This window comes from Morone saxatilis, unplaced genomic scaffold (genome assembly GCF_004916995.1).
Source record: "Morone saxatilis isolate NCDOM2014 unplaced genomic scaffold, NCSU_SB_2.0 Contig20, whole genome shotgun sequence".
NCBI lineage: Eukaryota > Metazoa > Chordata > Actinopteri > Moronidae > Morone > Morone saxatilis.
The window spans coordinates 12,572,329-12,598,411 of record NW_023339763.1 but is presented as its reverse complement, the minus strand read 5'-3'; the positions used below and the strand labels follow the sequence as shown (position 1 = coordinate 12,598,411).

At 42.1% G+C, this 26,083-nt stretch overlaps 1 protein-coding gene across 2 annotated transcripts in view; it reads left to right on the top strand.

Annotated features, from left to right (window-relative positions):
- dchs1b (dachsous cadherin-related 1b) overlaps positions 1-25,563 on the top strand; it is an 81,328-nt gene extending 55,765 nt beyond the window's left edge. The window contains exons 4-28 of one of the 2 annotated variants that reach the window (XM_035666557.1): positions 3,185-3,373; positions 4,782-5,013; positions 5,184-5,420; positions 6,057-7,115; positions 7,981-8,168; positions 8,419-8,515; positions 8,626-8,783; positions 10,940-11,380; positions 12,133-12,428; positions 12,602-12,717; positions 14,799-15,038; positions 15,560-15,685; positions 15,828-16,037; positions 16,632-16,888; positions 17,027-17,233; positions 17,383-17,779; positions 17,897-18,010; positions 18,165-18,376; positions 18,496-18,647; positions 19,190-19,320; positions 19,536-19,822; positions 20,469-20,610; positions 20,738-20,909; positions 20,996-21,405; positions 21,520-25,563. In XM_035666557.1, the coding sequence (XP_035522450.1) occupies positions 3,185-3,373; positions 4,782-5,013; positions 5,184-5,420; positions 6,057-7,115; positions 7,981-8,168; positions 8,419-8,515; positions 8,626-8,783; positions 10,940-11,380; positions 12,133-12,428; positions 12,602-12,717; positions 14,799-15,038; positions 15,560-15,685; positions 15,828-16,037; positions 16,632-16,888; positions 17,027-17,233; positions 17,383-17,779; positions 17,897-18,010; positions 18,165-18,376; positions 18,496-18,647; positions 19,190-19,320; positions 19,536-19,822; positions 20,469-20,610; positions 20,738-20,909; positions 20,996-21,405; positions 21,520-23,567 (8,118 nt within the window). In that variant the 3' untranslated portion in view covers positions 23,568-25,563. The remainder of the gene's footprint in view (positions 1-3,184; positions 3,374-4,781; positions 5,014-5,183; positions 5,421-6,056; positions 7,116-7,980; positions 8,169-8,418; positions 8,516-8,625; positions 8,784-10,939; positions 11,381-12,132; positions 12,429-12,601; positions 12,718-14,798; positions 15,039-15,559; positions 15,686-15,827; positions 16,038-16,631; positions 16,889-17,026; positions 17,234-17,382; positions 17,780-17,896; positions 18,011-18,164; positions 18,377-18,495; positions 18,648-19,189; positions 19,321-19,535; positions 19,823-20,468; positions 20,611-20,737; positions 20,910-20,995; positions 21,406-21,519) is intronic. The other variant, XM_035666556.1, reaches the window with a different exon arrangement.
- Positions 25,564-26,083: the final 520 nt, after the last annotated feature.

The following is a 26,083-nucleotide window of genomic DNA, read 5'->3' as shown; positions in this document are numbered from 1 at the left end:
TTATTTTTAGACGAGATAAGTTGTGTAAGGATACGGTAACGAATTGTGGGAAAGGGTTTTGTTATCGAATTGGCATGTCAGTTTGACTCAACCTTCTGGCCTGTATAGTGTAAAATGAACATTGGTGCTGTGCTGTCAGATGGATTGACAGGAGGGAAATTCACTGATGACAGAGTTGATCCTTAGAAGCTCCTGTCTTTTCAGGAGGATTGATATGAATTTCTTCCACTACACATTTTAGACTTTTGTTTGACAACTCTGTCGTATTTAAGCCCGGGAGGTTTGTCTCTCTTTTGTCCCAGTGCATTTTTTTAATGTTCTACTTTGGCATTTTAAGTACAGAACCACATAACCACTGTATGTAGTATGTTGTAGCAGAAAAACTGGAATCATTACATCTTTTATTTTATAGCTCCCATGGTTTCCATGAAAGTGTGCTTACATAGGCGTTGTCTTAGTGCAACCTTCTGTTTGTCTTGCATATTTTTCCAGCATGAAGAATTCATACCATACTGCGGAGGGTTTTTAAATTTTAGAGCGTGTGGAGAATGAATGTCCTGCTCTTCTTCTTGTTCCCAGCGTAAGCTTCCTTTCAGAAACAACTTCCAAGTGTATTCATTTATACTGTTCCCAACCCTTATATTTCATATAGACCTAACAAACACAGTCTCCTTCGCTGCCTTATCCAGGATAGAAAAACCATTCCCTGGCCTTTGTTTGTGATCTACAGACTTTTTAGGGTAAAGATTGACGTGAGGATGAAATCACCCTATGGCCAGGTGGGCGGTCATGGGTGTTTAAGCCTCTTTAATTAGATTTAGTGAAAAGGATGGGGTCATCATATATGTGAGTGTATGTGTGTGTGTGTGACCCTGAACACGTACATCCAGTTCTCATCACCACAGGTGGCTAATCCATCACAGACAGTCAAAAAACATGATCCTAGATCCCAAAGATAGTGTTAGTCTCAACACTGTACTCTCTAGGAAGTAATGATCTAAAACCCCAGCTGTAAACACTGACCAAAGGAGGAGGTACAGCGTGACCCCTCAGAAACCACAATCGTCTAGCCATGGTAACACTACAATAAAACACCCTGAAGGGGCCGTTCTAATATTCCCATGTTTTAATATCCTATAGGAGCAATAGTATGAGTCAAGGTGGTAGTGTTTCTGTCTTTCTGTCTGTCCTGTCTGTAGCCAGTAGGTAAGTGTAATGGTGAAGACATGTGTTGGTGGGACGGAAGGAAGTTCGTTGGCGGATGTCTGCTATGGTGGTCTTCTGCTCTGTGGGGTTTAGGGCCAGAGAAAGTTTAGATGTAGGATTCAGACGTATGATGAAATCATTAAACAACAAGCACAGACTACTAATCTTTTTTTCAATTTTAACCCTTTTTTGAGAAGTTAATTGGAGTGGAAAACAGTATGAGAACACCAGTGGATTTGTATCTATGGAAAACAGACCTCCATGCACTTTAAACTGTATGAGGATATTAATCTACAACAGAATATTTGGGCACTGTTAAAAAAGAGAACAAGAGATTTTGAGAATAATGTAACAATATTTTCTCTTTACTCACCCTATTACGAGAATAAAGACAGCTTTTGCCAAAATTTCAAGTCTCAAATAATGTCATTTTAGTCATTTTATATCAGTTTTTATGTCCCCAAGTTAATTCTCCACATTTTATGACTTTTTTTCAAAAAAATATGTAATCCTAAACAGTTTACGACTTTATACTCACAATGTTACAACTTCATTCTTGAAATCTCTGTAAAATTTGTGATATCGCTATGTGCACTTAAAAGTTTTTTTCCTTACCCGAATCGGGGGTCTAAGAACAGAGGGTGTTGAATATTATTCAGATTGTAAAGCCCCCTGAGGGAAGTTGTGATTTGTGATTTTGCGCTATATAAATAAAAGCTGACTTTATTTGACTTAAAAATCTCAGAACATACAAATACTCAGACGTTTTACATACACTACAAACCTGTCTTTTATCTTTATTGTTCTATCTTTGTATATTGCATTGTTGTTATCACAAATATTATTTCAGTTGGTCACAATAAAATATCCTTCTACGTCAGAAATATTTTAAACAGTATTCACACAAAAACAAAATGGAAACTACTCTAAATGTTTCTAGGAAATCAAACACAGATATCTTACTACTGCCTTGTGAGAAGAAACTGTATGACCGAGAGGGAGTGATGTCATGAAGCCTCGTGGATCTTGGCTCACCTTCAAGGCTTTGAGATCTGAAGGAGAATGCTACTTTTAACAAGCACCATAAACGCCACCAAACAATGTTATGGACCAGTATAAAACTTCAGTCAGAGGCAAGACCCTAGAGCACAGAGGACATTTCCCTTTTGTGTTTTGCAAGGAAATTTTTGTTGTATTATAGGATTTTTGAGTGTTTTAATAGATTTAGTTGGAACATGCAATGTATATTCGTGTGTGTGTGTGTGTGCGTGTGTGTGCGTGTGTGTGTGCAGTAGAAAGAAAGATGTTGGGCAGGCAAATGAGGTCAAAGGTCGGGTCAAGACCTCCATCTGTTGCGAATCTTTGTGTAAACTGGTTTAAGTCCTTTGTAGGAGAAATATGGAGTAAGGATTAATGTATGAGGTGGTGTGTTTAAGTGGCTCCACCAGTCAGTCAGTCTGTATCTGTATTTAAATGCCAGTTGGAGTATTTAAGAACCAGAATGTGTCACTTGACCTTTTAGCATTCTTTAAATTATGTCTGTTGACCCATGAACCAAACTCGCACCTTCTGTATAAAATCTTCTCCCTTTTACTAAAGGTTACCTGTCTGTATCCATGGTTACACTGCACTACCTGTCTCTACACCACAGGGAAGATCTATCCATTTTTTTAACACAGCCTATATCTGTGATATATAAAAGTGAATTGCTCTCGCAGATGCTCTCGGGGTTTTTATAGTACCCTGGAAATCATAACAAGTAGTGCTATGGTGTGTGATATTTGGACAAGTGCAGATGTATGGGCCTGTGAGGTGACTGCATTATGGGACATTATTGTGATAACAGAAAGGCCCTCAGCTCGTATATAATAATTATGACACATGTAGATTTTCTTCGACGCAGACTTTATGTCTCACAGGCTGTTTGGTACCGGTGGACCATCTATGTCTTACCTTTTATATGTCTCTTTCCCTCCAGGTCACGGCCACAGATGAGGATCGTGGTTCCTTTGGTGCTATATCCTACACCCTTGGTTCTGGCTCTGGAAGTGCAGTCCAAACCCACTTTACCATTGACAAGGAGACTGGCCAGCTTTGCACCCGCACAGCTCTGGACCGGGATGAGGGATTGGACAAGTTTGACTTGACCGTCACTGCAATGGATGGGGTAAGAACACTCTAACCCTAAACTCTAAGGAATATCAATAAGTACTGGAAGTAACTGTAAGCCTTTCATACCGACAAATCAATCCCTAAAAAAGTAGTAATAGACATTTTGGGAAATATGCGTGGCATCTTGTTATCCAACTCTCGGCAACAGAGCAACAGATTTCTTATCTCCCAAAAAATAATTCCTTTAACCTTGCACCTTTGTTGTGCAATCTGCACTTCTGAATGAGACCAAAACCTCAAACTAGGCTAAAGTCAAAGCCCTAGTTCTGCTCCATGGTCAAACACATTGCTTGCTAACTGTAATGCTCCTTTTGAGCAAAGCTTCAAGCTAGAAGGCAAATTAAAGAGACATGTTTGAAGAAGACAGCGTCCTGTCTCTTACTGTGTGTCTTCAGAAAATCAAGGGGAACCGCAGCAGCATGGCAAAGCAATCAGAGTAAACAGATAGAGAGTGTGGGGAGGTAAAAGGTAAAGAAGTAGGAAAACAGATCCAGTCAGTTTAAATGAACTCTTACTGTAGGATACTATTTAAGTTAAATATGAAGCCTTACTTGACCACATTTACACACTACTTGCTATAGGATCTTCCCAGTAGACCCATTCACATTTAAAGTATCAATTAATCACACTAGATGCACTTAAATAGGCATTGAAACTCGACATAAGGCGCAATAAAGCATTCATTCTCTTGTGTATACTTAGGTTACATGAAAAAATAGAATACTCTACACAACCATTGTTAGACGTAGTACTGGTAGTATTCCTACTTTTTATTCTCTTTATTTACCCCTGTTCACGTAAAGATTTAATTCAGGTCTATAATTTGGCAGCCAACCCCCGCAATGCATCTTTCTCCCCCACCCCCTGCACATTCCCAGCTCAGTTCAGCTGGTGTCTGTTCCCCTTCGTCTCGACTATCCCTGTTTTTAATGGGCTCATAAAACTAAGCCCGCAGATACAGTGTAATGAGTGCAAACTCTTCTCCTCCCTGACAAATGCATACTACGGTTGATTGGCTCCATATTTCTTTGGGGATCTTCAACAGAGAACTCATCCTTTTTCGTCTACAGCTGCTTCGTCTTTACAGTGTTACATAAATCTATTGTCACAGTTTCATAACATGAAAGTCCTGGACTGTCGCTTTTCACCAAGGGCTAGAAAACAAATTGAATGTTGTCTTCAGGGATATACAGCTCAGGAAGGGAGGGAGGATGTGGTTTTAACTAAAATAGGTATTCTTATGGTTCCCCTATGTCTCCCTTTGTCTTGGTAAAATAGTCACTTAAGGTCGATTATACCATTACATCATTGGTGCCTGCTGATGTGACCTCTGTTAACATTATATTTTAATGCAAAAATCTTGAATCAAACCTTGAATCTAACCTGAAGAATTGTCTGTTCAGGGTGGTTTGAGCTCAGTAGCCCGTGTGCGAGTCTCGGTGGTGGACATTAATGACAACCGGCCCGCCTTCTATCCAGTCCTCTACACAGTCAGTCTTAGTACCCATAGTGCCCCAGGAACCTCCGTTGTCAAGGTAACAGCCAATGATCCCGATGCTGGGGAAAACGGCAGGGTGACCTACCGCACTGTACCTGGAGGGGGCTCTGCTTTCTTCACTCTCAACAAGGACACAGGTGTGTGTGTGTGTGTGTAATATGTGGCATGTAAAAGCATGTGATACAATGTGTATATACCAACACCCATACAAAGTAGCTATTGCTAGTGTAAACCATGCCTGCTTTGTTTAAAAACCAAAGAATACAGGGTCATTTGCCTTTTCTACTTACCTTTTTTTCTGCTACAGGTGTGATTTCTCTCTCTCGCTCACTCCATGGTAAAGCCAACACGGTCATCTCCATGGTGATATCAGCCGAGGACGGTGGTGGTCTGACAGCACCGGTCAATGCAAGGGTAAACGTGAGCGTGGTAGCAGGCTCAGTGGCGTCTCCCGTGTTTGAACAGGCCCAGTATTTCTTCACTGTGTCCGAGGACGTTCTCAGGGGGACGGCGGTGGGAGTGGTCCGTGCTGCTGCTAAGACGGGTGAGGAAGCCTGTGCTGACTTTACATGATTTGCCAAGGGGAACCCCTTTTATGTGACTTGCCCGGCTTCATCTTTCTGACAAGTACCAGGACAAAAATGCACTAATGGGCTGGAGAGTTTATAATGTCTTACCTCTCACTCCAACAGTTGTACAAATACGCAAGCAACAAGAGCATATACCCTCCATTAAGAAATCACATCCATCACACAGCGTGGGCTTGACTGGGGATTATTGCCACTATGGCCAGACTTTTATTTTGTCTCAGTATTAATGATGGAGAAATGGATTTGGATGGGGCTGTAATTCTGTGTGGGAGTCAGAATGAAGTGTACTCAGCGGTGTAGTGGACATAGGAACACTTATCTCTGTCTGTGTAACTGTACAAGGCTTTCAGTGATTCTACCTCTTCGCCCACTTTGAGTGAATCCATTAACACTTAGATGAGAACTAAATACACCTCATCCCTGTCTACTAACTAAAAGTGGATATGGATCTGTCACAGGATTTTTTTTATGTGTCTGGCATATATTCATTTAGCTTGAGAACTATTTTATTAAATTTTGCAGCCCCTTTGTCACTACCTTTTTCTCACTCTCGCTTTGTTTCTTTTGCTCTTTCTCTGTCTTTCATGCAGGCGTTTTTAGGGATATCTTCTACTCCATCTCCTCCGGCGACCCTGATGGTTACTTCACCGTGGACAGTGCCTCTGGTACCATTCGCACGGCCCTTCCTCTGGACCATGAAACCTGCTCCAGCCTTGACCTGGAGATCCAGGCACGCTCCGGCTCTCCTCCAGCATATGGAACCAGCCGGGTACGAATAACCATTTCAGACGTCAATGACAACGCCCCTACCTTCCTCCCCTCCTCATCAGAGTCCCTCCTTTTACCCGAGATCACCAAAATGGGGACTGTTATCTACACCATTCAGGCCACCGACAAGGACTCTGGACATAATGGTCAGCTCAGCTTTGATCTGGCGTCTGCTGGGGCTGCCGGCAGTACTGGCCAGAGGACGTTTGGTGTTGACCGGGGCAGCGGGGAGGTGCGTCTGATTGGGAGTCTGTCATACGAAACTGTCCCACGCTATGACCTTCAGGTGATTGCCAAGGATGGCGGCGCACCTCAGCTTAGCTCCACCTTCACCCTCGTGGTCCACATCCAAGCACAAGATGCACAAGGCCCCAACTTTGACACCCTGACCTACCGTGTTGAGCTACGGGAAAACACACCTCTCAACACACGTTTCCTCCAGGTTCGAGCACTCAACATAGAGGCTTCTGGGAATGGCGGAAGCTCCTCCTCATCTTCCTCCTCCTCTATTTCCTACCGCCTTAGGCCTGATGGTGACGCTGCTGGTTTTGGTATAATGCCAGATAGCGGTTGGCTGTTTGTTCGTAGCTCTCTGGACCGAGAGGTCAAAGACATGTACCTGTTAACTGTCTTGGCCACTTCAGGCCTCGGAGGGACAGGAAGAACTGGCAGTGCCACTGTCAGGGTGACAGTAACCGATGAGAATGACAATTCCCCAAGACTGAGCCAGGAGAGGGTGTTCCTGGCTGTTAGAGAAAACCTGCTGCCAGGGACAGGCTTCGGCAGAGTGTCTGCAACAGACAGAGATGCAGGACTAAATGCTCGACTCACCTACAGGCTGTTGCATACGGACAGGCACTTTCAGATTAACTCACAAACAGGTAAAGATAGACACTATAACATTTACTTGAATTTAAGAACAGCAATACTACACTTGAAACGGTTAGCTGTAATTGTGTTGCCCTGGATAAAATTTAGTACTACATAAGCAGCACTAATATCAGCATGATTTCCCTTGAGCAATTAATGATTTCCTGTTGGTCAGTTAAATTCACATTGTAATTACCCCTGACTATTGGAAGTACTGCAAGCTAAAGCATGGCTACCTAGCTTATATAGGAAAATGGCATTTGGGAAAACCAAGGAAAAGTACAAATAGTATAGCACAGCAAAGTTGCTGGCACTGTCTGGTAAAGCAGTGATTCCCAATCAGCTACTTGTACCCCAGGAGGTACTACTGCTGTTGCCAGAGGGTACATGAAGAGACTGAAGAGTAGCTCAACTAATTTGAATTTTTTTTATTAATGAGTTGATCAAAACAATACCTTGATATATTGAATGAGTTATAGCAATTCGTTTAGGTGTTATTGCCATTAAGAGTGCATGAAAACTAGTAATGGTAGTGGATAAATAATTGAAATAGATCACTAAAAGTAATAGATAAGTGTTTGGAGCATCTAGTTTTTTCTGGTTGTAATATGAATGCAAACTTGACTAGACCAAACTAAACATTGTACAATTGAACTGCATGTTCAATTTTCAATTTCAATTTAATTGTAACATCCACAAGTTTATCCACTTTTATATGAATAATAGTTAAATAACATCCAGTTTGAAAGTAATTCAAATCAACATATTTGGAAACAAAATGGTGGTATTGATTACTTGATGCATCACTGCAGTGAAACAATAGGACTGTTCTGTAGCTTTTATTGAAGGGCCTTTTCTGTTTCTGTATTTCTTCAGGTGAGATCAGTACCCGTCTTGCCCTGGACAGAGAGCAGCATTCCAGCTACCAGCTTGTTGTGGTCGTACAGGATGGGGGTACACCACCTCGCAGCGCCACGGGCACAGCTCATATCACTGTGTTGGACGAAAACGACCACGCCCCCAGTTTCACTCATGGCATGCCGGACAGGGAGCTGCTCCTTCAGGTGAGAATCAAGGTTTAGAATTAACTATGGTTTCTCCAATAAATATCTGAAAATAAGCAACAGTCTTTTGAAGTTACGTTTCATTTTTGAAGGCTGTAAAGTCTAATCCTCCTGATGTATGAGTGACAATTCTCTGTTTCCTTTCATAGCATAACAATCACAGTGCCATAATAGGACGGATTTGATGTAGAAAAGGCAAAGTTTGTTGTAGAAAGACTTTGATATGAATAACAATCCTTCTCCATTGTAGGTGATGGAGGGGCTTCCATCTGGGACAGTCCTAGGGACAGTGACAGCTAAAGACCCAGACGAGGGAGAGAATGGGACTGTATACTACTCTTTATCTGGTGAGTGTCGGGAATCACATAACCATCCATTTGTTAAAGTATGTTTATGTATTGTTTCATCATTATCACTTTAACTTTGAGTTGATATACATATGTTGCATCCTCTGAAGGCCCTAGAGCAGAGCGTTTCTCCCTTAACCCGACCAGTGGCGAGCTGAGAAGCGCTTCCCCCCTGAGATGGGCGGAGCGAGCCGAGTACACCTTCACAGTGACCGCTGCTGACCACGGCACCCCAGGCCTCAGCTCCACCTGCCAGCTACAGATACAGGTAAACGTAATCCATACAATCTCATAATCATCATCCTTCTTCCAGCTGCATGCACAAGCGCCTTTACATTTGTTGTGTCTTCAAAACATTTCAAGGCATTAGGCAATTGGAAACAAAGGGCAATCTGGTGACCAAACCTAAAACTGTCACATCTACACATTACCTCAGTCCTTTCGCATTCCTTGCTTCGAGTAATTTCCTCAAACTGTGCACAAAGTGAACAGTATAACTGTCAGAGGAACTGGAAAAGGAGGTAAATATGAGAAGGAGAGAAACTGAACCTGTGCCTATACAAACAAAAGCATCTATCCAATCTAGTGCGTGTTTCCTGCTCCAAAAGTTAGTGGGGTAACCAAAACCCAAGGTGAGAAACTCTGAGCTGCACGTGGGAGCTGGTCTGGACTGAGTTATTGTTCTGAACTTTCTGTTGGAGGTCAATCCTGCATATCAACATACAATATCAGGAATTTAAAAGCAGGGAATAAAAGGTCTGCCACAGAGGCATTTGGCCAGAGAAGGGTGGTGGTTTGCTTTGCCTGTGGAGCTTTGAGCTCAGTGTTTTTATGTGATGTGATTTCAGAAAGGAAAAGGATGCTAATTACAGTGGGAGTGCTTGCCTTAGATTTCGCCTGCGCCCTGCTTGTGCAACACTGAGATTAGACAGAGGGGAAACAGGCACCTTGGAATCAAATGCTCCCAGATGAGATTTGATGAGAGCCAGCTGCATCAAATCACACAGAGAGAAAGGGAATACACCACTGTACGGTAGCAGGCAGTGGTACATGCACGCACACAGGCACGCTCCCTGTATCGACACGTTCATACACTCATGAGGTAACATTTCCAGATAATGATTTAGAGATAACATTTCACATAGCTGTGGGTAAAATCAGACACAGGGATATTGTTGTACACCACAAGTACTATAGTACACACACTAGCTGGCTTATATAGGAAAATGGCATTAGGGAAAACCAAGGAAAAGTACAAATAGTACAGTACAGTAAAGTTGCTGTGACTGTCTGGTAAAGCAGTGATCCTTAAGCACTAAAAGTAATAGATAAAAAAAAAATTATACAATTGAACATACAGTTCATTTCACATGCATCCACTTTTATATAAATAATATTAAAATGAATAATATTATTATTATTCATATTATTATTAATATGAATAATATTAAAATAACATCCAGTTTGAAAGTAATTCAAATCAACACATTTGGAAAATATATGGTGGTATTGTTTACTTGCTGCATCACTGCAGTGAAACACAGTTATGTCGCTTTTATTAAAAATAGAAGTCAGTAACAGGTTGTCTTTTGCAACCTTTGCAAATGCCTGCACATAGAGTCAGTCTTTGTAGTCAGCAGATGAGGCAAAATTATGTACATTATCCACATCACCTTCCTCTGCTTCTAGGTTTATCTTTGCTATTCATGTTTGAGAAAGACACTAGAGAGATGCAATTCATTGCAACAGATTTTGGTAACGAAAGTGAGGGATGGTGTGTGTATGGGCTTTTTGATGATGATTCCAGAGCTTGTTAAAATCTGCTTTTGTTTGCTGTCTTCAGAGCTCTTTGATCTATCCCAGAACAATATTGAACCCTGAGGCTATTGCTCAGAGTGGCGAAAGCCCCCTGGCATGCACTTGTTTCCCATCTGACCAGACTGCAGCATATGGAGGCTGCACTTATTGCCCTGCATTATTTGAAATTTAATATTTACAGTTTTCCTCCCCATTACACCCTTCCTTATTTTGTCACAGGTCACAAACTTTGACTCTCATCTTGAAGCCAGAATGCTGCAGTGTCAAGATATTTACTGGAATGATTGTACATAATGTCTCCATGCACAATGAAAATGCCTGTGAGGGTTATTATAGTAATAGCAACAAAACAGAAACAGACTACAGACCAAGGCTATGTTTAGGGATGGGCTGGGATGAGAGCCATATAGCTCCATTGTCTGCAGAATACCAAAGCAAATCAGATCCAGTAACATACACAACACAGCCTTAACAGATTTATTCTATGCTTGGTTGAAATATTTCTGTATATTGAAAAGTTTTCACAGTTTGATTTAGAAAGTAGAAAGTTACAACAAATGCTGACATTAAAATGAGCCTTTTTGACCCTAGTTTCCTTTCCTTCAGGTTCTTAGCTCTTCCAGGTCCAACCCCAAACCCAACATGCTCTCCATGACCCTAAACACAGTCGAAGGGACTGCTCCAGGCGCCATCATTGGCTCTGTCCGCCCACATGACCAGCAGGAATCTGCTTTATTGGAAGGCCAGGTGACCTACCTGGTAGTGGGGGGAACGGACCGAGATGGGACTTTCATGGTGGACCGTTTAAAGGGTGACGTGTACCTGGTACGCGAGCTCGACTATGAGAAGGGGTCGAGGTACACGCTGCACATCGAGGTGTCTGACTTCTCCCAGGCTTTTCCCAGCAGTCACCTGGTGCAGCTGGATATCAACGTCCAGGACAGCAATGACCATGCCCCCAAGTTCACAGAGGATCCTGTTACCATCGTGATCCCAGAGAACATAGAGCCAGGGGCTTCCATATATACCTTCCAGGCTTTGGATCAGGTGTGAAACTGAATATATGAGCACCCATAGATTCATGCTTGTTGTTATGTATAAGATGGATATATTTTTGAACAAACACCATAAATCAGATCTAGTTGATCTGCCATCATTTGTTAGAACAAAATGAAATTATTATTGATAAGTCAATTTATTATTTTTCTGACCAATTGATTCAAAAAACAGAGGAAAAAGCGCCCTACAATGGTGTCTAAGATAATTGATTGTTTTGTCTGACTGTTAGACAGATAAATTTCAATTTAAATGCTATATAACAGAGAAAAGAATAAAATTGTCACATTTGAGAGGCTGGAACATTCAAATATTTGGCATTTCTCCCCTACAAATGATTTCATCTTTTTAAGCTGCTGAAAAAGCTATTGTTGAAGATGAATTTTCTGTGGATCAACTAATCATTTTACACTTCCAAGACATGATTTTAAGTTTTACAAAATAATCTTAACTTTAAATCTTTTTTCCCCTGCTTTCAACTGCGTCTCACAGAGGATGGAATTTACCCAATTGTCAACATGTGACCTACTTATAAAGCAAACGTCATTCACAAATGAACACAAATGTGAGATGTGGTTAAATGCTCTGGAAACTAGTCAGTAGACCATGAGTTAAGATTATTTTGTATAACGTCTATTTCCAAGGTGAAGAATGACCTTTCATGCTTGTGATTTTAAGTGTTTTTCCTTGGCGGATCAAAAGTTCCATTTATTGTATAATTCATCTGTTTCCTTTTTTTATAGGATGGCAGTGGACCCAACAGTGAGCTACGTTACTCCATCGAACACTACTGGCCTGACATACCTGACCTCCTTAACCTCGACCCCACCAGTGGAGTCCTGACCCTGGGGCAGAAGTTAGATCGTGAGTCAACACCATCCCTCTACCTTGTGGTGCGGGCCACAGACCAGGCAGTGGATCCTTCTCAGAGGCGCTGGGGTTCAGTCACTGCCCGAGTGTTTGTGACTGATGAAAATGACAATGCTCCGGTCTTCAGCTCTCCGTCTGCAGTCAGCGTCATGGAGGATCAGCCTGTAGGGTGAGTGGCCTGTTTTTGATACCTTAACAAACATTTCTGTTAGATTTCATCCATCAGGCCGCAAAAGAAGAACATCCAAGAAGCCAGTTAAAAAATAATTAAATATATTTACTTCATGCCTCCAAGCAAGTAGAAGTGGTCGTCTGACTTTTTGTTTGTATCTTTATCGGCAGGTTTGTGATTTTGTACGTGATGGCTCGGGATGAAGATGAAGGAGAAAATGGCCGAGTGTCATACAGAATCCAGGCAGGCAACAGCGCTGGTCGCTTTAGCCTGAACCCCAACACTGGTAAGCTTATTTTTAGGCATTAGACATAGCATCTAGAAATATAGTAATGTTACATTAATGTAAAGGGTCTGTGCAGACTGGGGATTTCCCATAAATACCCAATTTACACTCCATCAAGAAATGATTAGGGTAAAATTCACATCATTTCATGCATTTACAACCCTGCTTTGAGTGATTTAACACAGCAGGAGTACTATGTGGCCTTTTTCTGTGAGGTTTCATGATTGATAGATAATCAGCATCCCACCCATAGAAGCCCCCTGGATGAACAAAACTTTCCAGAAGATCGTAATTATCCACTGAAGTGCTGCGCCTACAGGGTCTCAACTGCTAAAACACTCATAACCCTCATAACCCTCTTTAATAGATGATCTTTCAATGCCTTAGAGCAATATTTCACTTGAATAATGCTTTGGTTTTCTTTTCTTGACGGATTTGTTCATGGGAACCGATTTGGGCCGGGGACGTGGACAGCCTTTGATATCTTATATATATGTGTGTATGTGTAATCTCTTCATCATCAGAGCTTGGTGGTGTGGGCGTGCTCTGATCTGGCTGAGATGGGATTAGGAACCATAAGACAGACACTTAATGCAGCTTCCAGATGGAAGAAAGTCTTTACTTCATTACTGTCAAGTGTCGGGTGTATTAGCTTGGGTTGATTTCACTTCTGGTTTGTTTCTCAGACAGTGTGGTGTTAAGCTTATGGTTAATAATAGCTGTAACAGCAGATTATCATTGTATTGAGAAGACGTTTACCAAACTGCCTGGCTAATGTGGGGGGTATCATTAGCCTGATTACTGCTTATAAATTATATGTCTGCGCTGCCAACATGAACTTTCTGTTATTTCCCATTACGGCTTCTTTACGGCTAGTTTTATTAACCACTTAAAAGCTAATGTTTCTTATATGTCTCCTCATTTATTCACAAGACAAAACATTTTATTCATGCTGTTTGAGATTATATATATTATATATATATATATATTTTTATAACTGCTTGTTCTATCATTGAATCGTTGTCCTACTTACAGTATAAAAGAATCGAATCCTAGACATATTTTTTTTTCGACTATTTCTATGTCTGTCTTGTGCAGTATATTATGCTTATTTTCCTATGTCGTATTTTTTTATCTTTGCAAAGCTTAAGATCTTTGGTAGCATTAAAATAAAGTTTAATGTGAGTTTGAGCAAAGCTAATCCAGAGAGGGTAAGAGCACTTTTATCACATGGTTGATACTGTATCAGTAAAACTAAATTGGCAACCGAGGAGGATGGAATAGTACAGAAAATGTTTTGCATCTGTTAGCATTTGGCCAAAACATGGGAGCAACAAAACCTCACTGGAACATCTGAGCCTCAGCCTCACAGAACAGTCAACACACAATGTATGTATTTGGCATGCTGTGGCATTTATGAATTATGCACATCTCTCAGGCACCGCATGCCAGCTAAACTTGTACAATGAACAGTACACACACACACAAACACACAACACACACCACACCACACACACACACACAAACACTCATATTTCCTCTCACTTTGGCTGACCCTGCTTGTAGCTTGGGTGATGACAAAGGTGTGGAGTGTAGACGTAAAAAAGGTAGGAAAGTAACTGAAACCAGTGAAAGTCTGAGAAGTGGTGGTCTCATTCACAGACTTTATCTGAGCCATTAATGCTGCAAACAGAAATAGAGGTCATAGTTTGATTTGAGTTGGCAACCATGCAGTAATCATACACGTTCAGTGATAAAGAACTGCAGTACACGGATTCATACAGCGCCAGAATAGAATAGCTAGTGTGAAGTAACTGTGGAAACTCTCATAAAGCAAAGCTGCAAGGGTTTTGTTTTTACTGGTCCTTTAGGCATGCAAATAGTGACTCTTTTAACTATTCACAAGATTACATGTTCCCAAAAATAATCCAAACACACACTCGCAACACGCAAACATACGTACACACCTTCAAGAGCCAAAAACAGACAAACAAATGAGAATAAAGGTTTAAAGTAAAGTAATCTGGAAAGTTTTAGAAAGTTCTTATTTAGTGTTCACTGAATCGTTTTCTCTCTTGTAGGCTCTCTTTCCATCCTTAAAGCCTTAGACCGGGAGGAGCAGGAAGTCTTTAATCTGACCATTGTAGCAGAGGATCATGGGATACCCCAGCTTTCCACCTCTCAGGTGTTGTCCGTGCAGGTGATTGATGTGAACGATGAAGCTCCGGTGTTCCAGCGAGCGGAGTCTGAAGTCCAGGTGATGGAAAATCAAGGACCAGGAACAACCGTATTGACAGTTACTGCAACCGACCGGGATCAAGGTTGGTTTACATGTTTCAACAAAACGTTAAAGTAGTGTCTGTAGTTTTCATATGAGCCTCCAAAGGAACACATTTGTTGAATTTGGCCGGTAAGAATTATGAATAATGTCAGAAAGCATGAAGGTAGGATAAAACAAAAAAAAGATATAAAGAAAAGAAGAAAGTTTCCAAAATTCACTGCAGGAAGAATGAGTAAAATCGTACAGCTGATATACAGCACATGTGCTTCCAGTAGGAAGTTCAGAGAACTAAACAATAGAGAAACATAAATGGTTTTGAGAAACCAAATCCTTTTAAACCAAACCACAACCTCATGCTAATAAAAATGTGTGGTTACAGTCATCGTCCATAGCGTTGTATTTCTGGAGCTTTCATTAGGACTTGCCAGCAGTTCTGTGCAGCTTTGGATTCATTAATATAAATGCCTTATTACATTGAATGTTGCCTATTTTCTTTATTGCTTTTTTGTAGCGTGCCCAGCCATTTCTTTTTATTTGTGTCTGTTTTGTGTTTCAATGCAGGTTCCAATGGCCAAGTGACATATGGAGGTGTGACAGAGGAAGGCTTCATCATCAACCCGGTGACAGGAGTCATTACCACCACGAAGGAACTGGACACAGAGCTACGGGACCACTACACACTCACTGGTACTTTTATATCCATGGTCTATTCAACTTATCATATACTAAATGAGCCATTTATTTCCACAGATCACCTCAAGTACTTCAGTTTAACCTTTAGTATGGGATCCAACATCTCATCAGCCTAACAATTTCCATCTCTTTTCAGTGTATGCCAGGGATGGAGGGCTGCCTCCTAACTTTGCCAAGGCTGTCGTCCGTGTGGAGGTGCAGGATGTGAATGACAATGCTCCGGTCTTTGCAAAGCTATGGTATGGGCTGGATGTGCCAGAGAACCAGAGCCCTGTAGAGCTTTGCTTTCTCAAGGCCACAGACCTGGATTCTGGTCCTGGTGGAGAGCTGGAGTACAGGATCACTGGTGAGAAAGTGTTGTGTGTCTAACCCTAAGTGTTTTATTAGAATAGATTTAAAGAGCAATTTAGTTTGCCACAATTGCTGTAATTGCTGTTTCAGGGTGTGTCAAATGTGAAAATAACAATATTTCGGGAGAGGCAGTAAATTTTTGTCATTTGTGGTGTTTTTTAATGCTTAAAATGGTCAAGTTTGAATTTACAGATTGTTGACAGATTATTGCAATTGGCGCTCAGTGTATATTTATGTGATGATTTTAGTTAGATCACACTTGTTGCTTTGACTATTTTTTGTGACATCTGAAGTTGTACTGACAGTGTGCAGGACTTGTAGGGAGAGCATACATGCAGCATTTGGACCAATGTATTTTTTCGGACAGTGCTCTATTCTTCTCATATAAACAGATCTGTATGCAGCTACCCCTGACATACTTCTGTCTTATTTCAATTATGGTACATTCCTTATACCTATCTGGAGCACATTCAGACTTAAGTGCAGAGTTGGCACAAATGTTCCAGTCTTCACTCTCAACACTCAATTCACAGAAAAGCCTTGAATTTTAAAGATGTTCTTTCTTTTGCTTCATGAACTCCCCATCCAGCTGGGGACCCTGATGGAGATTTCCACCTCCACACCAGCACAGGAGCCCTTTCCACTTCACGTGGCCTAGACAGGGAGACAAAGGCTGAATATACTCTGGAGGTGGTGGCCACGGATCGTGGAAGCCCTTCACTCAGCGCTACTGTCACAGTGGAAGTCAAAGTGCTGGATGTCAATGACAACAGCCCTGTCTTCAGCAAAACTAGCTACTCTGTTGAAGTGTCAGAGGATGCTGCAGAGGGGTCCAAAGTTTTGGAGGTCAGTAGAAATGGGAATTTAAATGATCAGAAAATCAGTGCTTTTTTCAAACATACTGTATATATCACTTTTATAACAAGAGTCCTCATATGTCAATAATACTCATATATTCCTAAAAAAATATGTATCTATTTTCAGGTTTCAGCCATAGATGCTGATGATGACCTGAATGGGAAGGTTCTGTATTTCCTGAGCCGAGAGGCACATGGAGTGTTCACTGTGGATGAGAATACCGGTAGTGTCACCACATCAGCACCTTTAGACCGGGAAAAATGGGCGTCATACAGCTTCCAGGTGTTTGCTGTTGACCTTTCACCTGCTGCACCCAGGAACGCCTCTGCTCAGGTAAATGAAGGGTTAGATGTTACAGGTGTTCAGGTGACTGATAAAAAATGCCTTGAATTTATGATTCACATGTTGGATTTAGGAAAAGATTATGTCCATCACATTAGCAATACGTTTTGCACTTACATCATGTGACCTCTTCCTTCTAGGTGACAGTCACCGTCCTAGATGTCAACGACAACACTCCCTTCTTCATCCAGGATCCGCTGGTCATTGAAGTGTCCAGCAGGCGTTCCCAGCGGGTTCTAGCCACCATGAAGGCTGAGGACAAGGACTTTGGAGCCAACGGTTCTGTGTTTTACCGTTTCGCCACACCAGTGAAGGGCTTTAGCATCAACTCCTTGACTGGCGAGATCCAGGCCACCGAGCCACTGGGGGATCTGACCCAGGCTCAGAGGACCCTGATAGTAGAGGCCATGGACCAGGGCAGCCCAGCTCAATCTGCACAGGGAGTGGTGGTGATTTATGTGAAGGAGGTGGAGTACAGCGGCATTCGCTTCTCTAGGAATGCCAGAGACGTCAGCATACAGGAGAACGCAGCAAAAGGTCTGACATTAATATGGTACTTCACTATCTTAGTCAATTTGTCCCTCTATACACTTTGAAGATCTCATTGCTGTCACAGCTAAGGAATATTTTTTCTGCTCTACTTCAAACCTTCAGGCACAGCTGTGGCTCAGGCTCAGGCTCAACACCCAGATGGCACACGTATGGGTATCACCTACAGCCTCTTCAGTGGGAACAGAAATAGAGTCTTCACTATCAGCTCCTCAACAGGTGAAAATCATAATAAAACACAATCATAAAGTATTATGTACTAAAGGATGTGAATTAGGTTTGATTACAGATAAACAAACATATCTGTTTAATCTGTCATTTGATAATCTCATGATCCTCATTTTATAATAAATTAAATATGTGTGTCCTCCAGGTGAAATAAGGGTGCAGAGCTCCAAGGGGCTGGACTTTGAAGACACCCCCAGACTCCGTCTGGTTGTGAAGGCTGAAACTCTGTCCTCTACTTCTTTCATGGCTATAAACTTGATTCTGCAGGATGTTAATGACAACCTTCCTCGCTTCCAGCTGCAAAATTATGTAGCCTACATGAGAGAAGCACAGGGATATGAAATGCCAATCATACAGGTACTTCCAAATATAAAAACTGCACAATAGATAATACAAAATGTTGACTACTGAACTTTTGCTAAGGGTAAAGACACATTCTCATCATTTTCCCTTTTCCTTCCTCCACCTTTTCCCAGGTGATGGCTGAGGATGTGGATCAGGGCCAAAATGGTCAGGTGACCTACTCCATCCAGTCATCAGGCATGAGTGGCCTGTTCAAGATTGACCCGATGACAGGAAGCATCACCACAGCAGCCATCATGGACCGGGAGATCTTTACCCAGACCAAGTGAGAACAGATGTGTGGTTGAATAAACTTCACCAAGAACCATTCTAAGTGCACATTTTGAAGATGGATATACATTTTACCTGTGATAAATGTTTGAGCTGCTGCATGGTGTTGTACAAAGAAGTCCATTACAGTGTATGTATACACACAGATAAACATGTATAGAAGGAAAAAAATGAAATGTATTACATCATGAATCATATTCACTCTGCTAGTTTGTGTTTATATAGCTGGTGAGGAGGTTGATATAGTCTGCTGAAGATATAAGCACCAGTACAAACTTATATCTGCATGCCAGATGTATCAAAACAGCAATTTCTTCAATTGAACTCCTGTTCACTGTAACATTTTGTGTGTTGCTTTTGTAACAATATAAAAATGTGTAACCAAGGTAACAAATGTAAAATCAAGCAGACATACATCATTATATGTTTACATTTTCTCTATCATCCCCAACATTAAAATTAAAATTTTAAACTACACATGTAATAAGAGAAAGGAAGACTCATTTGGACAACCTCTTTTTTTCTGCCCACCCACAGGCTAGTAGTTACAGCAACTGATAGAGGAAGCCCACGATTGGCTGGTTCAGCCACACTGACAGTGATTATAGTTGACCAGAACGACAACAGTCCCACTATTCCCTTGCCCCAGGAGGTCCGCATCCCAGAGAGTAAGTGCTTTAATTTTCAGGAATGTTGTACTTTCTGGCTTTGTATCTTAATATTCCAGTGCATTCAATTAACAAAATACATTTTGTCACCTGACAAACCCTGTCTAAGGATATGTAGTTGTGCACCATGGCTGTGCAAAACTACAAAAAGCACAATTTTACCCACAGAAAGTTAAATACAACTAACAGATTTTTGCTCTTTCTCTATCGATCAGATATGTTGATTGGCACAGAGATCACTCTTGTGACGGGTAATGATGTCGACTCCAGTCCTGCCCTCTCCTACTCCTTGCAGCTTGACCCAACAGCCTTAGGCAAGTTTGGGATTCACCGCTACAGTGGAGGCGTATCACTCAACGCCCCTCTAGACTTTGAGGAGAAGACGTGGTACACCTTGACTGTCAGAGCCACAGACAGCCAGCACCAAACTGAGGCAAACATTACAATACTGGTTGAAGATATTAATGACAATGCACCTTCATTCACCCATGATCTCTATCAGGTAGGATGGCTTATAAATTCTGGTTCCAAATTAAATGTGTGTCATGCATATCTTTTTCTCACATAATCATATATGCATCTTAAAAGACAATTGCTTGACATTCATTCATATCCCTAGTTGTTGTGTATTTTATGTTAATGTACACTGTAACTACACTAAAATCCGAAATCTGATGTGTCCATTGCATACTACTTGCCAGCTGAGGAAATGCACCGAATATGTGTTTAATTTTTTTATTATTTCTTGCCTAGTAAAGTTTGATAGGGAACTGAATTACTTAAGAAACAGTTTCTCTCTAGCAGACTACTTCATCATGAGCGAGAAAATTGTACACATACTGTAAAAAACACACATCATGTGCATTTCCAGTGTACACACAGTAGGGGTGATAAAAGTTAACTGCCCAATATTGACTGGGGAATGGTTGAAGAGATGAGCCTGTATTATGTACTTCTGTGTCTCAGGAAATAACCTCAACATTAGCACAAGCTCAGGAAAAACAGGAACGACAATATAAAATGCAATTTTCTACCGAGTCACCTCCTTACCATGAATTGGGGAATTTTATTTGTGAGCCATTGTTAGCTTATTTGTTTCTTTTGCCCTGATATATTTAAATGTTGTTATTAATATCTCTGCACCCCAGGTAACTCTGCCTGAGCACACGCCACCAGGAAGTGCAGTTGTCACAGTAACAGCAACTGACAGGGACTCTGGAGAGAACGGAAAGATCACCTACAGAGTGATGTCATCAACCCAGGAGGGTTTCTATATTGACCCCAACAATGGTAGACAACCTTGTCTTCCTTCCTGTTATAGTGTAGCTCCAGTTTCAAAAGAAAGTGATTCATTACATTTTGAAAGTAACTTTGCCAACACAATGTCTGACTCCCTCTCAATTCCCTTTGTATCCAGGAACCCTGTTCATCAATCACCGAGCTGAGTTTGACCCTGAACGTCCGTCAGTCAGTATTGTTATTGAAGCTTGTGATGGAGGCTCGCCTTCACTCTCCTCCCTCACCACTGTCCAGGTCCAAATCTCTGACGTCAATGACAATGCTCCTGTGTTTCACCAATCAGAATATAGGTCAGTCTACAGTCATTAGATTATAGATGTACTATGGTATAACCTCAACAGCGGTCCTTACAAATATAATGTTCTTCTGTCTGCAGGGCTACAGTTTCTGAGGATACCATTCCAGGGTCAACCGTTCTGACTTTTGAGGCCTTTGATAGTGACCTTTCTCGAGAAAACTGTGGCTTTGACTTTGCTATTGCCAATGGGAATGAAGGAAATGCATTCCAGATTGAAAGCAGTGTGCGGTTCCTGGAGGGGCGGGGCTTTCAGACAGTTGGGACTCTGCTGTTGGCTGAGGGGCTTGACTTCGAAACCAAGCCACTTTACAATCTCACTGTGGTGGTGTCAGACCGTGGTGTGCCCCAGAGGAGCTCTAGTGTTGCTGCAGTGATAACCATTGGTGATGTGAATGATAATCCTCCAGTGTTCAGTAGAGCAGAATATACTGTGTCACTGAGTGAGGGAGCTGCCGCTGGGACTGAGATCATACGACTGACTGCTACAGGTGGGAAAAAGTCTTTTCTCATTGTCTGGCTATTTCTCATTTTCTCTCTTGTTATTCCTCTCTTACTTTGTCTTTCAGTTAGTTCATTGTACTCTGTTGTTGTCTTTTTGCCAGACCCAGACTCAACTCCCAACGCTGAGGTCCAGTATACTATCAGCTCTGGTGATGAGGTGAACTTATTTACCATGGACCAGTGGACTGGAGCCTTGCGGCTTCAGCAAGCACTCGACCGTGAGCACCAGTCCACGCATATTGTGATTATCCAGGCCACAGATGGACAGGGTCACTTTGCACTAGCTCCAGTCATTGTTGATGTCAAAGATGTAAATGACAATCATCCGTTCTTCCCTGTGGAAGTCCTGACAGCCAGCATCAGAGAAAACCAACCAGCAAACTCAGCTGTGACTGTTCTGCATGCCATAGACCATGACACAGGGGTTTTTGGCCAACTCAAGTACTACATGGTGGAGCGGTCTGGTGCAGGAAAAGACAGCTTCACCGTGGACCAGAATTCGGGAGAAATCAAAAGCAGAATTCCCTTTGATTTTGAGAAGATCAACTCCTTTAACTTTGTAGCCATGGCAATTGATTCAGGCAACCACTCAGCCACTGTAACTGTACAAGTGTTTGTCACAGGTGAGGATGAGTATGACCCACTCTTCACATCCTCTGATTTCTCCTTTGAAGTCCCAGAGGGAGCTAAGAAAGGCCAGAGCATTGGCCAGGTCCAAGCAAATGATGAAGATGGAGGGGTGGATGGTATTGTTCTCTATTCTCTTCCAACCAGCTCTCCGTTCTTTGATGTAAACAAAACCACTGGAGTGATTTTCCTGAAGTTGGACGGTTCAGGCAGCAGCAGTAGCAGTGGCTCTGGTGGGAACAAACAGGAACCCAGGCTGATGACCCTGGATGTGAGAGCTCACAGTCCTCTAGATGCATCTCGCGCCACTACAGCCCTGGTCTCCATTGACGTCACAAACACCAATTTTGGCCTGGCCTCCGATGTGAACGTCCTGCTGATTAGCATCATTGCTGTGTCTCTTGGTTTTATCGTGTTGCTTGTGGTCATGGCTGTGGTGGTGTTCCTTGTCAAGTCACGCAGGAGGAAGAAAGGCCAGGAGGCAGGAAATAGAACTGTTGCCTCAGGAACTGCCCTGCAGAAATTGGATGATTGCAAGTCAGGACCAGGAGGGGAGAGGATCTACCACCAGGCCTTGCCCGGCTATGCTGGAGATCAGGGTGGGGCCGGTGGTGGTCCCTACACTAGAGGGGGCTCTCTGGATCCTTCTCACTCCAGTGGAAGAGGGTCAGCTGAGGCAGCGGAGGATGATGAGATCAGGATGATAAACGAGTATCCCCGTGTCGCCTCCATCACCTCTTCCATGCAGGAGCACATCTCAGCCAGAGGACCAGACTCTGGAATTCAACAGGATGCTGACCAGCTCTCTGATATCTCCTGTGAGCCTGCGGCTTTAGAGGGCAGCACCTGGTTCAAAGGAAAGAAACTGGGAAGCAGTCTCAGTGGAACCTTGCTCTCTGGCCAGCTACCAGTCTATAGGGATGAGGGAGGTGGGTACTTAGGAGTAGGCCGTGGCCTCAACATTTCCCTCCCCAAGGATTACGCCTTCCCTGAGGATGGTAAACCTTCAGTGGATGGCTCCCTCACAGCTATTGTTGCCAGTGATGAGGAGCTCCGTGGAAGCTATAACTGGGATTACCTGCTCAACTGGTGCCCTCAGTTCCAGCCCCTGGCTAATGTCTTCACAGAGATCGCCAGGCTCAAAGATGAAACTGCCCAGCAGAACCAGAACCCTCGCCAACCATTCCAGCCAAAGCACAAAATGGATCCCAAACCTAGAATTGACCCTCCACCACTGATCACGTCAGTGGCCCACCCAGGGGCCATGTCAGTTCCCCCCAAAGTCCCTGTGATTGGACGGACATTCCCCCACTTAGCCTCACTCCGCAGGTCCCCTATCAGTCATGAGGGATCAATTTCATCAGCAGCAATGTCCCCCAGCTTCTCCCCATCTCTGTCCCCTCTGGCAGCTCGATCTCCAGCTGTTTCCCCCTTTGGAGTCAACCAAGGGCCCTCAGCATCCATGATTAGCACCAGGGAGCCCTCACTGGACCAGAGTCCTGATCATGAGATGAGAATATGATGGAAACATTTGAAAACTATTTAAGAAAGAAAGAAGACAGACAACCTGAACAAAGCATGATAGAGCATCCTTTTGGCTGTTCTTTTCCATGGGACGAAAGAAAACAAGTTGAGGTGTCAGTTGTACTGTCATTCTCTGAAGTAACTGTTGTCATCATAAGAATGAAGGTCTCGCAAATGTCCAGATAGTGACATTTGTTTCAAGTGTCCGACCATATGAATTTTTGACAATAAACACACCTGCAAAAACATACTTAACCTTCTCCTGGTAGAATATTTGCATTCTTTGAAGGATTTCCATTGGTCGGCAGTGTTACAGAAATACAGGAATAGTGGAACATGTGCCTGGGTTGACAGGACCAGCCCACCCTTCCATGTCAACAGTGACGCAGGTCTCCATGAACTGAACAGGGTTAAGAGGTAAACTGACCTCCTCATGGGAATGTGCTCGTACTGTACCATGCCCTGCAGTCAGAGATCCCTTAGTGTGTAGATAGATAAATGTGTAGTTTTCATGTTACCTCGCTGGCTGGCCAGAGAGCTAAGGACCTTGTTCCTCTCTTTGTGTCTGTGGACATTTTTACACTCCAGTATTAAACTTATCTAGTGGCTGCTTCTAAAATGGCCTCTGGACATGTGTGTGAATCCCATGGACTGAAAAACGGTGTGTGTTCACAAAGACACTGATTCATTGAATTGAACAATGGAGATTATTGTTTTTTTCTCACCAATTCAGATGACACTTCTTTTGATTTTTACTTTTATTTTTATATATTTTTGTATGAAATTATGATTTCAGATCCAGAAATGCCATTATTCCACATGGAGAGGTTATTGTTTTTGTGTATTTGCATATATGTATATTTGTATGTATGCAGGCTATGCTATGTACTGTATGTGTCTCCTAGGTTTTTAGAGACTGTTCTGATGTGTGTGACGGGGACTTGTGTTTTTAGCATTATTTATATGAAAAGAGGACTTTCTGCCACATTTTGACAGTAGGAAAACAAACACAGCTCACGCTATGCTGTGTTGTTACCTTAAGGGTTTTTCTTTTTTTTTTTTGTCAAATTGTAGATCCCAAATCCAAAACAGCAACTAGATGAAAACCTGTGATCAATCTAAATGCCTGCTTCTCCAGCAGTTCAGCACTCAGTTGTGGTGTGCAGTTATGGACAACAGCACATTCCCTTTGTTATTCAGGGACAACTCAATTTTTTGATCACCTCTGTGTCTTTGAAAGAAAGTGCTTCCTGAAGTCAATTACATCAGTCATTAACTTAAATGCATTTTACTGTGAAGCTGTTCATCTCAGCACAACAAAAATAGCATGCAATGAATGATACTTATAGGAAAGTGGCATAAATGGCAATGTAGCACATGAGCCAGACAAGTGGGAAGCAAAAGTCTAAATGCATGAGCCCTGATGAATGTACGATCTAACAACCAGTGGAGTATTTATTTTCAATGTTAACTCTCTATTCTGTGCATTTTATTTCTATGATTCATTCATGACTGCCAGCAAACTGGTGATGGGTGTTTCCATGTGTTTAACTAATCATCTGTACCTTCTTTCTTTTCTCTCATTGATTCAGATCCAGTTTTAGCAATCTGCTTGTGTAACAAAAAGCTATGAGACTGTCTTTGTCATTCTTCCATGTGTATGTATCCTTCTGGCCTGTTTTTAACTTTTGGGGGGTAACTGCAGTGATTGGATGTCCTCTTGTTTTCAAAAGATGGCTTCTACCTCTGTTCTTTGTTCAACATACCCCTACAAATTGCCTGATGCAAGCTGGCACTGCAACTAAAAGCTAAACATGCCATGAGCCTAACTTCAGCACAACATGCTCTTGACTCATAATTATGCTGTTTCAGAAACATTTCTGTGTTGGAGCACCTCCATTTGGAGTTCAGTTTGAGATGACTGCCAGTGACTGATCAGTGGAGCAGTGGCAGAAGAAAAAGAGCTGTACATGTATTTAAAGCAAATAATAAATTCCTACTGATCTCTTTTGACAAACTGGAGTCAGACTTCATCTTTTTCAGAATTCAAACCAAGACTTTGAGGGAAGAACTGAAAAGTAATTAAAGTGTTCAGTGTTCCAGTTATCTGGGCTGTGAATGGTAACTTTGAAGAGCTGGAGTTAACTTCAGTCATTTATGAGATGGCTGTTACTAAAGGGAGGGGCAGCCTTGGCTTTGGGCAGAATCACAGCAGACCTTATGAGGGCAGAGAGCCAGGACACAGAGACCTACATCCAGTATGGTCACCATCTGGCTTTCAAGAGCAGCAAATATTCACCTGAATGTAAAACTAAACAGTAGCTCTAATGCATTACAGCTTAATACAGTATTTTAGCATTATTATATTATATTTTATTTATTATTTGGTTTGGTTTAATTATGGTTTGCATAGCTGCTGGCGATTTCAGCCTCATTTGGTCATCACACACACAGCCGTGAAGTGTTTCTTTGTTAATGTTATGTACAGGAGGAGCTGGACGTGGGATTTTTGAT